General features: G+C 46.0%; 1 protein-coding gene across 1 annotated transcript; it reads left to right on the top strand.

Moving 5' to 3' along the window:
- The first annotated feature begins 995 nt into the window (after positions 1-995).
- PLET1 (placenta expressed transcript 1) lies at positions 996-12,879 on the top strand. The gene is made up of 4 exons (XM_019469146.2): positions 996-1,290; positions 6,529-6,730; positions 9,610-9,671; positions 11,618-12,879. Exons 1-4 carry the CDS (start codon positions 1,011-1,013, stop codon positions 11,908-11,910), a joined length of 837 nt encoding a protein of 278 aa, XP_019324691.1. The 5' UTR covers positions 996-1,010; the 3' UTR covers positions 11,911-12,879.
- The last annotated feature ends 1,463 nt before the right edge of the window (positions 12,880-14,342 follow it).

Here is a 14,342-nt window from a genome sequence, read left to right on the forward strand (position 1 = left end):
GCCTTTGGTCAATTTCTAGAGTTCTGAAAAAATTGATTTTGACCATTTTTGCTGGTGTTCTCATTGCTTTGCTGGAGGAGTAGATTTTTCAGAGGTCCTTGCTCTACCATTCTGTAAGTGCTTCTCTCAAAGAAACATTTATAAATATCACCTTGATTCAATTCTACATTTTTTGGTTTCATTTCTACTCACATAGTACTCTTTCAGAAAATAAATCATAAAAATCAGAGGAGAGATATAAGAAAACATATTTTCTGATTTTTTAGTATTTCCCTTGTGCTATGGTGCTATGGAGGAACATGTCAGGAGCAAGGTGGACCAAAGCTGTTTCTTTCCAGAAAATAAATATAAATCCAAAAGCACGGTCTTCCTAATTCTATGCTAGTCACAAAATGGATGGGGATTGGAGACATGTTCGATAAAGGAAAGCTAGAAAAGGATATGTAATATTCCAAGAAAAGAGAGCTTTTACACCTGGATTCCCTATAGGGAAAAGAGTGGAGCTTCTATTTAATTTTTTTTAATGTTTATTTATTTTTGAGAGAGAGAGAGACAGAGCGTGAGTGGGGGAGGAGCAGAGAGAGAAGGAGACACAGAGTCCAAAGCAGGCTCCAGGCTCTGAGCTGTCAGCATAGAGCCCGACGCTGGGCTTGAACCCACGAACTGGGGGATCATGACCTGAGCCAAAGTCAGACACTTCCCCGACTGAGCCACCCAGGCGCCCGAAGAGTGGAGCTTCTAAATGGGCCAGGTATGTGATGATCACTCCACTCTGGATTTCACTTTGCCAGCACTCAGCCTATTCTCCACAGCTTGTGTCAAATAGCAGACGCCGAGATGAATGAGGTGCAGAACAGAACCGTGATCAGTGCCTTCCCCTTCTTGAGCAAAACTGGAATTGGTAAAGGGTCATGCTGACGAATAGCAGGAGATTCATTCGTGGTGAGATTCTGGGCCGACTTCCAGACACCAGTTCATTTTAGGGAGGAGTGGGAAGGAGATTTGCATTTATGACCTCACGCAGAAGCTCCAACCCCGGAGCATATAAAGAGGTGAGTCGCAGGTATTTCCTAGTACCTGGCCCAGCCGTCTCCAAACCAGTCAAGACCATGGCAGTCCTTGGCTCCACACTGCTGCCACTCGGGCTGTTTCTATGCTTCGGACTGCTGTGTTCTTCTGCCAGCTCTGCAGGTGAAATTGACAAATGCATGTTCTTCAGTGAGGTCACCACCACTGGCCCAGGCATCATGGTCAATTCAGATGTCTATGACAGCAACAGAAACTACACAGGTGAGAAGCCGTTCTCTCTGTCGTCCTTTGCCTTCTATAGGGAGTTCATCAGAACTTCAGAGCACACCCCTCCATTCCTGCGCTCAATCACATAAAACATGTGTCTTTGACCCAAATGGGAAGTGGGGGCAGAAACAGAAAGAAAGAGAACATGTGATAGAGTTAGCTGGGTGGGGCTGTTTCTGCCTGTTCTCTGCGCAAACCTGAACCAGGGGGCCATGACGTCCCGACACCCAGGTTAACTGAGCCCCAGCAAGAGCTCACCTGAGGCAAATTCTCTGACTTAAAGAAAATGGGCATTTTATTATTTTCAGGGGTAGTATCTGCATCACAGTCTGTAGTCTGTTCACATCCATTTGAGAGAACAATGTCCCTGTGGATGATGGCATGTTGCATGCGAGGAGGCGCTGTTCACCTTCAGTCTGTGGGAGGAAACTCGAGCGAGTTAGGCAGGGACAGTGTTACTCTCCCACCTGGTTCACAAGCAGCCTGAAGCCGAGAGAAGTGAGGTGATGGCTCAGGGTTCCACTGCAGCAAGTAAGTGGCAGAACTGTCTGGCTCCTGAATCTTGGTCTTTCCTTCCCAATCTGATGCTTCTCTTCGAGGTGCCGAGGAACATTCTCCAAATATCCCATTTTGGATCAGCCAAACCTTATAAGTCAAGGCAGGTGCTTTCTAATTACGTTCATAATAACAACACTTAATATGGTGGTTTACAGGTATTCGTGCATTTATTCCTCACAATAACCTGTGAGGCAGATACATACCACAGTCATTCCCATTTCACAGATGAGAAAACAGAGGCAGAGGTGATAGTCACTTGCTCAGGTCACAGAGCTACTTAGATGGTGGCACTGTGATAGAAACCCGAGCAGCCTAGCTTGAGACACCCGGCCCCTAACCACTGCACCATACGCCTCTCACTTACGGTACTGAGCACTGAGACCACTCATTATGTGCTGGGTGCTGTTCCAAGGGTAAATGCTATTGTCTTCCCAGATGAGAACTGTGGCACAGGAGAGTTAAAGTTTTTACCCAAGGTCACAGGAAGGAGCACTGTTAATATCTGAACCCAAGTTAACAGCTGAGATCTGTCCAGCTCCATTCAGCCAGGCTGTCCAGCTTCGGGGACTGCTGTCTCATTACTGTGTCATCCTACTATCCTAGAACTCGACCCCAATTTTTCAGGGAGCACCAGGGTGGATATTACACCCATAAACTACAGAGTCCTGACTTCGGCAGGAGAATGACCATGGTCTGCCTTCCCATGCTCATCCTGTCTTGTCCTTTTTCCTTTTTTTTTTCCATCGGGATTGTCACTAAGGGCCTCCGTTGTGACTCAGGTCACTGTATCCCACTCCTTCAGACAGTGGGTCCTATCCTACCAAGCCAGGGCAGATAATCTTATAATTCAAGATGAGGACAGGAAGGCATATGTATGACCTTATCTACAGAGAAGGACCTGGGGCAGGTCAGAGAAACAGCTACAAAAGAGATCACAGACCCCGGACTTAAGATAACATATCACAAGGTGAGGGATTCTGCTGCTGAAATCAAAGAAAAAGAAATCTATCTTGTGAAGATGTTGGGGGAGAGACATGTAGCATGGGGGCCTTCTGAAAGTAGGGAAGTAGGAGAAAGAACAGTCAGGAGAGGATCCATGAGACCCCTCGCAGGGGAATACACTGTGTGAGAGGGAAATCAGGCATTTACATAGGTGCTGGGTAGAGCAGGGGGGTGAGGAAGGAGGAGAGGAGCTCCGGTTCACTGAACACCTACTATGTGCCGGGCACTTCTCCAAGTTTCGTCTGACTTCAGCTCAGAACAGAAATGTGCTAAAAGTTCTATGATAAACTGAATCACTGTGTGAATGATTTAAGTTGGGAGTCAAAATCCTATGCTCACGGAGATGTGAAGTGTCAGACTCCACACCTAGGATTACACAACAAGCTCTGTGATCTCCTTGTAAGGGTGTCATTGCAGGCCTCCTCTGGGATATGGGACCTTTGGGGAGACTGGGTACATACATACCCACAAAGGCCAACAGCTTCTCCTTATTTTCATTTTGAATATTTTTTTAATTTCAGGGTTTGTGTCAACATTGGCAGGTCATATATAGACCACATGGCATGTCCCATGGCACAATGGCAGCCTAGGTGTTATCTTAGGAGAGGTTTCCTAGGTTTGTCTTGGTATCAGGGAAAGAAACCTGTGATGCAGTGACAATATTAAGATTTTGCTGTGTAAGCATCGGCCTCCATTTTTCCCTTCAGTGGGCAAGAGGGATGTAACTTGCTTGCCTTTTTCCTGACCCTTCATCTTTAAGGGCACTGTACCACCTTGTGTGCACAACTTTTTAAATCAATCAGTGAGTAGTTATCTGGTACCCTCCAGGTGCCCAGCACTGGACGGGCCAGATACTGACATGGATGAAACCACAGTATCTAGTACAAGCCAGGATGTAGTTAAGGACTCAATTCCATAAATATAAACATAAATGTTTCAGGAGAGAGAGGGAAAGTGGGCTGAACTGGCCAGGAGGTGGGACATAGGCAGGGTCCTGGAGGGTAAGCGGGGATGGAATATGTGATGAGAAGGCAGAATCCCAGATAGGTGGTCAGACAGGAACAAAGGCCAGGGCAGGTGATGGCCGGGTGCATCTGCGGAGCCAGAAGAAGGCTGGCTGCCCTGAGGGCAGGAGGGCAGAAAACACAGTGAGCCAGACTAGGAGGACCATGAAAGCCATGTGCTGGGTCCTATAATCAAGAGAAGTGAAAATATAAAAGCAGAAATGTTTAGATCCTCTAGAAAGAAGGGCACTTGGACGGTTTTGGAGAGTACTGTATCCAGAAGGAAGTGTGTGTGGAATCTGATCTGGCTACGGTCTAAACAGAGAAGGTGGAGGCCAGAAACCCAGATGACAGATGCCTGGGAGGGAAGAAAGGAGGCAGGAAGCCAGAGGGAGAGAGAGAGAGCAAGGAGAAGCAAGAGCACAGGCAAGAGCATGCCCCCAGAACTGACAGACTTGGTGAAATCTACCGGACAGCATCGTAGAGCCCTCCACCCTGCGTATGTCTACAACAGCAGCCAGGTTCTTGCCGGGCAAGTCGGGGCCTGTGGGGTTTGGCTCAGTGCATCACCACCACCAACCCCCCCCCCCCCCCCCCCCCCCCCGCCCCCGTGACTGGCAAAAACAAAGAGAAATGTTTTGTGCTTAAATAAATAAATAAATAACAATGGCCATTCATCCAACACCCATCACGTGTTAAAGTCTTAACACTACTCTCTGTGCTACTCCTAGGAAACTTGTAAGATAAGGTATCTTGATCTCCATGTAACAAGGAGGGATAATATCATTATCCCCAGACCTAGGACCAGCCCTGGGGCAAAGTGGGCATTCAAGAAATATTTGTGGAGTGAGTGATGAACAAGGAAACCGAGGCTGAGAGACGAAATGGCTTGCTCCTAAATGTAAGAGCTACAGTTCTCATCTAGGACTGTCTGACCCTATTGTGCTACAGGCTTGATATTCTATGCTTTGTAAGGAGAAGTCTTTGAATGAATGTGAGTGGCTGACAGGGACCTGGAGAACAGCCCTTTGGCATTGAGAAATTCTTTCAGAAGGGATCTTATTGTTATTTTTTTAATGTTAATATATTTATTTTGAGAGAGAGAGCTAGCTGGGGAGGGGCAGAGAGAGGGAGAGAGAGAATCTGCAGAGAGAGAGAATCTGCTGCAGCACAGAGCCTGACTTGGGGCTCGATCTCACGAACCGCAAGATCATGACCTGAGCTAAAATCCAGAGTCGGGCACTTAACCAACTGAGCCACCCAGGCACGCCTCAGAAGGGATCTTCTGAGGGAGAAAATGGACAGACTGAAACATTCTCTTGAAATTCCCTCTCCACTACCCATCAGGATGCTGGAATCTAGCCTGTGAGTGCACCCCAGGCTAGATCAACACGGAAGACTCACCTGATTGGGGAAGGTCAAGAAACCCTAGGGTTATGTGATAGGTACTGGGGCTCAGAGACCCCATCCCTTCCCTCACACTTGACAATAGAGACCAAGAGGACCAGGAAATGGGCTCTGCTTTGACTTGTCACTAACAGGCCCTTATTTCATGACCGACTTCCCAGGGGGCCCACTTGACCCTTTCTCATGCATCAACCACATCTCTCCCCACTCTCCACTCACCCTGACAGAAGGGGAGAAGAGGCTATCCCCTTCAACTGGCTGATAGGAACCTGGCTCCACAGATTAAGAGCCATCCACGAGCTCACCCCTATTATATAGCAAAACCAGGGCCAGAGTACTGGTCTTCTTTTACCTTTTACTATAAAAAATTCGGAAAACACAAAAATGCACTAGGAAGAAAATAAAAATAATCTATAATCCCACTACCAAGAAATCATACTTAATATCTTTTATTTTATTTTTTTAATTTACATCCAAATTAGTTAGCATGTAGTGCAACAATGATTTCAGGAGTAGATTTCTTAATGCCCGTTACCCATTTAGCCCATCCCCCCACCCACAACCCCTCCAGTAACCCTCAGCTTGTTCTCCATATTTATGAGTCTCTTATGTTTTGTCCCCCTCCCTGTTTTTATATTATTTTTTTCCCTTCCCTTGTGTTCATCTGTTCTGTGTCTTAAAGTCCTCATATGAGTGAAGTCATATGATTTTTGTCTTTCTCTGACTGATACTTTCACTTAGCATAATACCCTCCAGTTCCATCCACGTAGTTGCAAATGGCAAGATTTCATTCTTTTTGATTGCTGAGTAATACTCCATTGTATATATACATACCACATCTTCTTTATCCATTCATCCATCGATGGACATTTGGGCTCTTACCATACTTTGGCTATTGTCGATACTGCTGCTATAAACATGGGGGTGCATGTGTCCTTTCAAAACAGCACACTTGTATCCCTTGGATAAATGCCTAGTAGTGCAATTGCTGGCTTGTAGGCTAGTTCTATTTTTAGTTTTTTGAGGAACCTCCATACTGTTGTCCAGAGTGGCTGCACCAGCTTGCACTCCCGCACCATAGTTAATATCTTATATTTCCTTCCAGACTTTTTTCATCAACTTCCTTTAAAATGGGATTGTATTATATGCACATCCTATTTGTAACTTTCTTTTTGCACACTAAATTTTGATTTCATGACCTTCATCCCCCTGTCACATGCCACAGATGGCGGCTGATTGTTTCCTTGTCATTCCCTCGTAGTATGGGTTCCTGTGAATGCCAATATCAGCTCTGTGGTCCTGCGAGCAGTGGATGAGAACAACACCTCACTAGGCCTCTGGGAAAAAGCAGATGAGCTTTGCAACAGCAGCGCCCTGTATCACCTGGAGAACTTGAATGACAAGCTCTTCACAGCAAACTGGGTATCTCCTAACTCCGAAAACATAACCACAATCGAGCTACAGTAAGAACCTGTCACCGTGTGATTTGCTTTGGGCTTTTATGGGCTTTTTGCAGATGGGGTTTATGCAGCTTTACACTGACCTGAGATGGCTCAAAATGCACCCCAGACACGAAGTGGAGAATTTAGTAGCTGTGCTCTTTTTCTGCCTCACCATTCTGTCCAACATTTTACCTACAGTTCATGCGCACACACACGCACCCCCCTCCCCCCAGGGCAGGCTCAACATAGACAGAAAGATCTGGTTTTGAAGAAATCCAGAGCTAGACAGTGGTTAAAGCAAACCAAGCTAACAAACAAATGAAAACCGAATTTATTCAGGACTGTCGCAACAGAAGAACCTAAGATAGAATAAGGCTCAATTCTGAATACCATGTGGGCAAGTGGGAATTTACAGCCAAGAAGCAGGGTGGGGGGGTTGGGGGGGGGGGTCACTAAGAAGAATCAACAAGGCCTGTAAGGGGGATTCTGGCTAAACTGACCTAACAGGATTCTTGCAGAAGGCAGGCCAAGGTGACCAGATATTATCTGGGGTGGTAGAGGAGGAAGAACCAGGTGTTAGGGGTGAAGGGTGAGAGGTAATTGCTCAACTGACTTAGAAGTGTTCTTGCTGAAACCAGATTTTACAAGGAAGTGCACAGATAGGCCTGGGAGAAGGTTTGGAGCCTGACTAAAGTTTGGACAAGCAAAGAATCTTTGCCACTGGGTACATGTTTGCATCAAATTCCAGAGGATCATTTTTTAAAACAGATTCGTTTTGAAAATGGCAAGTGTGATGATCATGTAATAACACTGGCTTCCTAGTGTCACACCGAATGGACACACTCAGATTCCGAGGCGAGGCCAGCCGGTGCTCACATTCCACTTTAACAAAACGACCTTCCTCTCAGCTAGAGATGTTACCCAGGTTACTTTAGGAGCCCACGTTGAGAGGCCCTCACACTTTCAGACTGCCACTCTGTACCAAAAGGGCAGGTCTCACCATGAAGCCATGTACCCGGTCAATAGCCACCAAGTCTCTACAGACACTGATGGTGATGATGCTGTTGGGCCATCCTGCCTTCTCCTGCCATGCCTGGGGCCTGATGGGACATGGCTGGCTCTGGAGAAGTCGTTTTGCCCACGGTGACTTCTGAGAGTGGAAATGCAAGGGAGCTGCTACATCCCAGCCTCCTGATGACAGCAGTCTCCTAGATGCCAACCAAAGCTAATCAGGGCGATAACTCTGCTTACACGTAATGTCATTAAAGCCTCTACACTCCATGCAACAACAGATGAAAGACCCAACGGTGACCACCTGCCACAGAAACAGCACATCCCCACAGACAGTATGGTCTCCAGACCCCTCCTTGGCCCACGCGGCTGACAAGGGGAGGGACCAGCACATATAATGGGGGTACAGACAGCAGGGAGCTCCACCGCGCTGGGTGGGGCACAAGGAGATGTGAAGAGGCCCCTGCCTCTGGGGCTCCACAATGAGTTCCGGGGAGGCAAGGCCTCTGTAGAAATCATTGCAGAGGGTGAACATCACTTCCTCCAGAAAGCATTCCCTAAACCCCCAGGTCAAGTTCCAGCTCCCTGCTTTTCACCCTCAGAACTTCCACTGCTTCTTCACAACACATAGCACACCTGGGATCCATTACTTAACTCGTCCACTGATTGTTTTACTTTTTAAAAATTTTTTTAAATGTTAATTTTGAGAGAAAGAGAATGCGAGTTGGGGAGGAGCAGGGAGAGGGAGACACAAAATCTGAAGCAGCTCCTGGTTCTGAGTTGTCAGCAAAGAGCCTGATGGGAGGCTCGAACCCATGGACTGTGAGATCATGACCTGAGCCAAAGTCAGATACTAAACCGACTGAGCCACCCAGGCGCTCCTGATTGTTTTGTTTAAAGTCTGTCTCCCTGAAGAGACTGTAAGTGCTACAAGGATTAGAACCATGTCTGTCTCATCCACCACTGTCCCCTCAGCACCAAGCACAGTGATCGGCATGTGGTGCACACTCATTAACTGTTGAATGTATGAACGAGACACTGGGTTGACAGTGAAATCACTATAATAAGCATAGCATACCAAGGGGGCACCTGGGAGGCTCAGTCAGTTAAGCATCCAACTCTTGGTTTCGGCTCAGGTCATGATCTCACAGTTTGTGGGTTTGAGACCTGTGTGGGGCTGCACGCTGTCAGCATGGAGCCTGCTTGGGATTCTCTCTGTCCCTCTCTCTCTCTCTCTCTGCCCCTCCCCTGCTTGCATTCTCCCTCTCCCTCCCCCTCTTCCTCTCTCTCAAAATAAATAAATAAGCTTAAAAAAAAAAAAAAGAACAACATACCAAGCTGTATAAATCATTTAATGAACATTGAGCACCTACTATGTGTCAGGCATTGCTGACAACAGAACCTGTCCCCATGGAGCTGGCCCTCCTGTGGCAGAAGAGGCTCACAGCAAGGCAATGCAGTCGAGGAGCATGTCTCTCTAATGGAGCTCTGTGTGGGTTAACGACAACAGGGAGAAATGACTTCACAGAGGTTACTATTGAGTATATGGGCAGATGGGACCAGGACGGAGATCACAGGCAGGGCTGGCTTGGACAAAGAGTAGAGGTTCAGAGTGGTTCAAACAAAGAGCAGAGATACATACCAGCCGGTAAGGAGCTCAGGGTGCTGAAATTGGTGGGGTGGGGGATGGACAAGAACTTGGATGGAGCAAGACCACAGAGGATCTTAGTCAAGACAATATAGACCAGATCAGTATTTAACGATCTGCTGATTATGCTGTAGAGAACACTAAGGTCGGGATCCTCTGGGAAGGAAAAAATGGGAGCAGGACTCATGAATTCCACACCTGAGGTCCTCACCACGATCTCTTATTGATTTGCCCTCCACAGAGCCTTTGCTATCAACTTCTACAACATGGCTACATTTTCTTCTCTGCAACTAAGAAGAAAAGGTAAGTTCCTCTGTGGCCTATTTACACATCTGGCAGTGATTCAGTCAGCCTGGAAAATTACTTTGTGGGTGTTCTAGAAAGTCTTCTGGTCATGATTGTCCAGATGTCAGTTGAGTCCCCCAACACCTGAGACCTACAGAAGACGGCTCAACCCCTTATCAGATGCCCTCTGGGAAACAAAAGCCATTCCCAACATTTCTGCCAACTCCCAGGGGCCTTTAACTCTCAGTCACCTGTGGCTCCAGACTACTGCTTCCTCAGGAGCCATTATATCTAATACTACATAGATGGATATGAAAGTCAGCTCTTTCTTTAATCTCCACAAAGAATTCCCACTCACACAAAATCTTCATACGTATAGCAGACTCTAACCAAGGGGCTGAAGGGAAGAGGGGGAGATTTGGATAAAGAAGGGTTGATAGTGTAGAAATACTCATACTTTCCTTTATTCTCAGAGTGGCCTCTGGCCACCACCACTACCACCAGAGATTTACACTGACCTTTCACAGGCTGTCGTCTCCAACTTCAAACCATCCTGGAGCTCCTGGTCCTTCTCCTCCCTTCTCTGTCCTCTTCCTTCTCTCCTACCTCCTTCTATGGAGCTAAAACAAATTCGAGACACTGAGGTCCAAGAAAGATAGGTAACTTGCCCAAAGCCACACAGAAAGCAAATGGCAAAACTAGGACTCATAGTCCACATCTTATACTTTTTTCCACTCTTCTTAGACTTACATTAAAACTAGAAAGACAATACTTTACTACTAATGAAGTTTTAAAATGCAAAGCTCAACCAAGAACAATAAATATTAGTCTTTCTCAATGTCCAGATAACAAGTCTTCCTTGGGAGCCCCCCAACATGCAGTATGATGCCCATTTTCCTGCTGACTGTACATTGCAAATGTGGTCACAAGGGATATCTGTTTTCAGCAAGAGATTTTAAAGTGATTCTGCCTAAGGAAACTATTACATGAATGCTTTCATGGCTTCCTTTGGTGCTCCCCCTCTGTGGAAAGACCAGGGTATTATTTTCTTCCTGAAGGGTATTTTCAAGATGAACACTCATGTAAATGCTAAGAAAGAAAGAAAAAAATGTGTGTTTCTAATCAGGATTCCTTCAAGTAGTTGTGTTCAGACTTTGTGGCTCAGTGGGATACTAGAGAAACATTTGCCCTGGAGAAACACTAAATGAGATAAGACAAGGCCTCCTAACTGGAAGACACCCTCCCGCTGGGGACAGTGCTTGGGCCCGAGCAAATCACAGGATTCTTCCCTTCTTATTCTTCTATATAGTCCTCTTTGATCCATAGACCCCTGGAGGCATCATTATAATACTCCAGGTTTTCCAGGATCGGACTACCCCCAGGGCCTGGTTCTCTCTGCTTCTCTGCAAGGCAACCTCAGAGAACCCATGGATGGTCAGACCCCCACATCTGAGAATGACCAGTGCCTCTGAAACCACAGAAAGAGATTCAGGGGTTTGTACAGGGCCTCTTTGCACTTGCTTTAGGGCAGGGGCAGCCATCCTCAGGTCTGAATGATTATCTATTCTTACAAGCTTTACATGCAACCTTTGAAATTAGTAGGAAAAAAAGAAAATTATGCCATTCTGGATGATATTTGCACTGATTGATCTAATATAACATTAAGGACATAAAGACATAGGAGGACAGACTACCCACCCAACAACAAATTCAGTAGTTGTATAAATTCCTTCCCATTTAGGATTGTGTAGACCTTAAGGGTAGAGAATCTTTCTTACTTGCATTTTGTTCCTTGACATTCTGTACCCCCTACTTTTTCCTCATCCTCTACAAATACTTGGTAACTGAGAAGGGTCTACTGAAATTTGCTCCAGCGTTCCATCAGATTAGCCTCCTTTCTCTACTGCCCACCACCACCTCCCCCCAACAAAGAGATTGTGATGCTACTGTTTGTTTGTTTCCAGAGATGACCAGCTCCCAGATATCCACAACCAGGACAACCCCAAGCCCAAACCCAATGACAGGACACATCTCCACAACCAGGACAACCCCAAGCCCAAACCCAATGACAGGACACATCTCCACAACCAGGACAACCCCAAGGCCAAGCCCAATGACAAGACATATCTCCACAACCAGGACAACCCCACGCCTGACTCCAAGGACAACCAGCTTGGCCAACAAAACCTTCCTCTGCCCCATCACAAGTGCCATTCAGATCCTGATAGTCTTTCTCACCAGCAAACTCCTCTCCTAGAAGGAAGCTAGGAAAATAATTATTCCTGCCTCCTCTGCATCTCCTACATTGAGTTCCAAGCCAGGGCTCTGACAGGTGTGCGAATGAAGACTTTACATTCTCAAATGGACAACTCTACTGCCACTGCTTTGGACAAAAAAACAGAGACTTGGGATCACTTGGTGGAGGGTAGCTAGTTCACTCACTGGTGGACGTGTAGCACACAGATGTTCAACTGGATCTCTCAGGACACAAATTAGGGTTTTTTGTGGTTTTTGGTTGTTGTTGTTGTTAACTACTTAGACCTGGTCTGGGTGTAACCTGGAATTCTGGCTTTCGATTTCACATGCTGAGAGCCAATTCCATGACCAATGTAAACTTGTTCGCTGCCAAATGATTTCTCCATGCCCCAGTCTCTGTGGGAAAAAACCTTTCCTCACTTTCAAGATGATCTCAGATTTCTGACCAAACCCACTCAGGTTACACAGAGGTTCTATGTCTCATGTCACTCAACAAGGAAAGGAGAAAGGAATAGCCCTGATGCTATTGGCCACACCAGTAGCATGTGAAGGGCTAGAAAAAAGGAATGTACCAAGTCTGAGCAACCTAGAATGGGGAATTACTATGGTATAAAATACATTATCTTTTTGTCATACCAAATAAGCTATATTTCAAACAAGAATAATGAATGTGTTAAATCCAAATACAAGTCTTTAGTGAGTGGTTACTCTAAAAGTACAAAATACTATCTGATTTTACTCATGTATGTGAACATTAAAAAAAAAAAAATTAACAGAACAGTAGGAGTGTCTATGTTTTCAAAGACAGATCCAAGGGTAAAATTTTCCCAAGTTTATTTTCCTCAAGTTACAAACTGGTCATTTTTCCCCTAATGGTAATTTCCACTAAGAAAAGGGCAAAATATTTACAGTATTCATAACACAATGTAAAACCAAAAGAAAGCATAGGGTTTCCCATAGTACCCTGATGATAAGCAACAGAGTTTACTTTTAATAATTATCCTAAACTCCAGGATGCCAACATCCAGCACCTAGCCTTCCTTGGGGACAGCTTCTGTCAATTTCTTCCTCTTCCCTGAGAATAGGCCATACTTTCCTACTTGTAGGTTTTTAACTTTTGTTGAGATCTGGACGTGGTGAAGGTTATAACGCAGTGACTCTGGAAATCAGACTCCCCTGCCCTTCCCAGGGCATGCTGCTGCTTGTTGAGAGCCTCCGTCCATCTGTTGAGGGATCTCTCAACTCCTCTGGGCAGACTCCACTCTTTTACTTGTTTAATTTTTTTAAATGTTTATTTATTTATTTATTTATTTATTTATTTATTTATTTATTGAGAGTCAGAGGGGGGAGGGGGAGAAAGCCAGGAAGGGGCAGGGAGAGAGAGGGAGAGAAAGAAATCCCAAGCAGGCTATTAGGCTGTCTGTGCTGTTGGTGCAGAGCCCGACATGAGGCTTGAACCCACGAACTATGAGATCATGACCTGAGCCAAAGTCAAGAGTCAGATGCTAACTGACTGAGCCACCCATGCGCCCGGCAGACTGTGCTCTTTGTTGAGTGTGGTCACTGACATCTCTGCTATATTATCTCAGCAGTCAACTAGTGACCTCATAGATTTTCTTACATGTCAAAATTTAGCAGCCTCTTTCTTCATTAAGCATTCCTCTAATAGCTGGAAGTTTTTTTTATATTAGATCCTAGAGTTTGTAGAGAAAGTTCACTGACAGTTTTTGCCAGCAGAATGGTTTCTGCAGTGGACAGCCCAATTCCTGGAGCTCCCCATTCTGCCATTTTCTGTGACATCACTGGGTAGCCACCATTAGTATACGCCAGGCGCTGTGCTAAAGCCCTTTAAAAGCATCATCGCAGTTAATCGTCACAAGAACCCTATGAGACAGAGCTGTTTTACAGATAAGGAAACTCGGGCGGAGAGAGAGAAATAATTTGCCCAAAGTCACTCACTGAATAAGTAATGAAGCTTGGTTTCTACCATTTTGGAGCCTGCACCATTAACAAGGACACTCAAAGGGTCCCCTGTGCGGCTTCTACATGCCCTGGCATCCTCCAGGGCACCTGGCTCCCAGGGTCATATGACAAGAAGAGGGTATGGAAGGTATGTGTGTCTCTCAGGGACACAAGCAGGCTGCGTGTTCCCACAGTCCTCCACCCCCCTCTCTGCTGCCACCTGTAAGATAAACTGCGATGACCCAAGACCCAACAAGTTTCATATATACCTGTCGTGGGCCAGCCTGGCCTCATCTCAGGTTCGGTGTGGAAGGTGTGACAACAACTGGAGGCTCAGCAAAAATATTCTCTTGAGTTGGAAAACTTTTAGACTCGAAGAAGTCTGGGAAGAGCTGAACTCTGACACGCAACACAGAGGTAGCTGTGCGAGAGCACTGGGTTCGGAGGCAGGAAGCCTGTTAAATTCTAGTC

Source organism: Panthera pardus, unplaced genomic scaffold (genome assembly GCF_024362965.1).
Source record: "Panthera pardus isolate Hobbes unplaced genomic scaffold, ASM2436296v1 HiC_scaffold_12, whole genome shotgun sequence".
Classification (NCBI taxonomy): Eukaryota; Metazoa; Chordata; class Mammalia; order Carnivora; family Felidae; genus Panthera; species Panthera pardus.

Coding starts and splice junctions, on each gene's coding strand:
- PLET1 (XM_019469146.2), top strand. CDS start 1,011: ATGACCTCACGCAGAAGCTCCAACCCCGGAGCATATAAAGAGGTGAGT. Junction 1,291..6,528: donor CAGCAACAGAAACTACACAG/GTGAGAAGCCGT, acceptor ATTCCCTCGTAG/TATGGGTTCCTGTGAATGCC. Junction 9,672..11,617: donor TCTGCAACTAAGAAGAAAAG/GTAAGTTCCTCT, acceptor GTTTGTTTCCAG/AGATGACCAGCTCCCAGATA.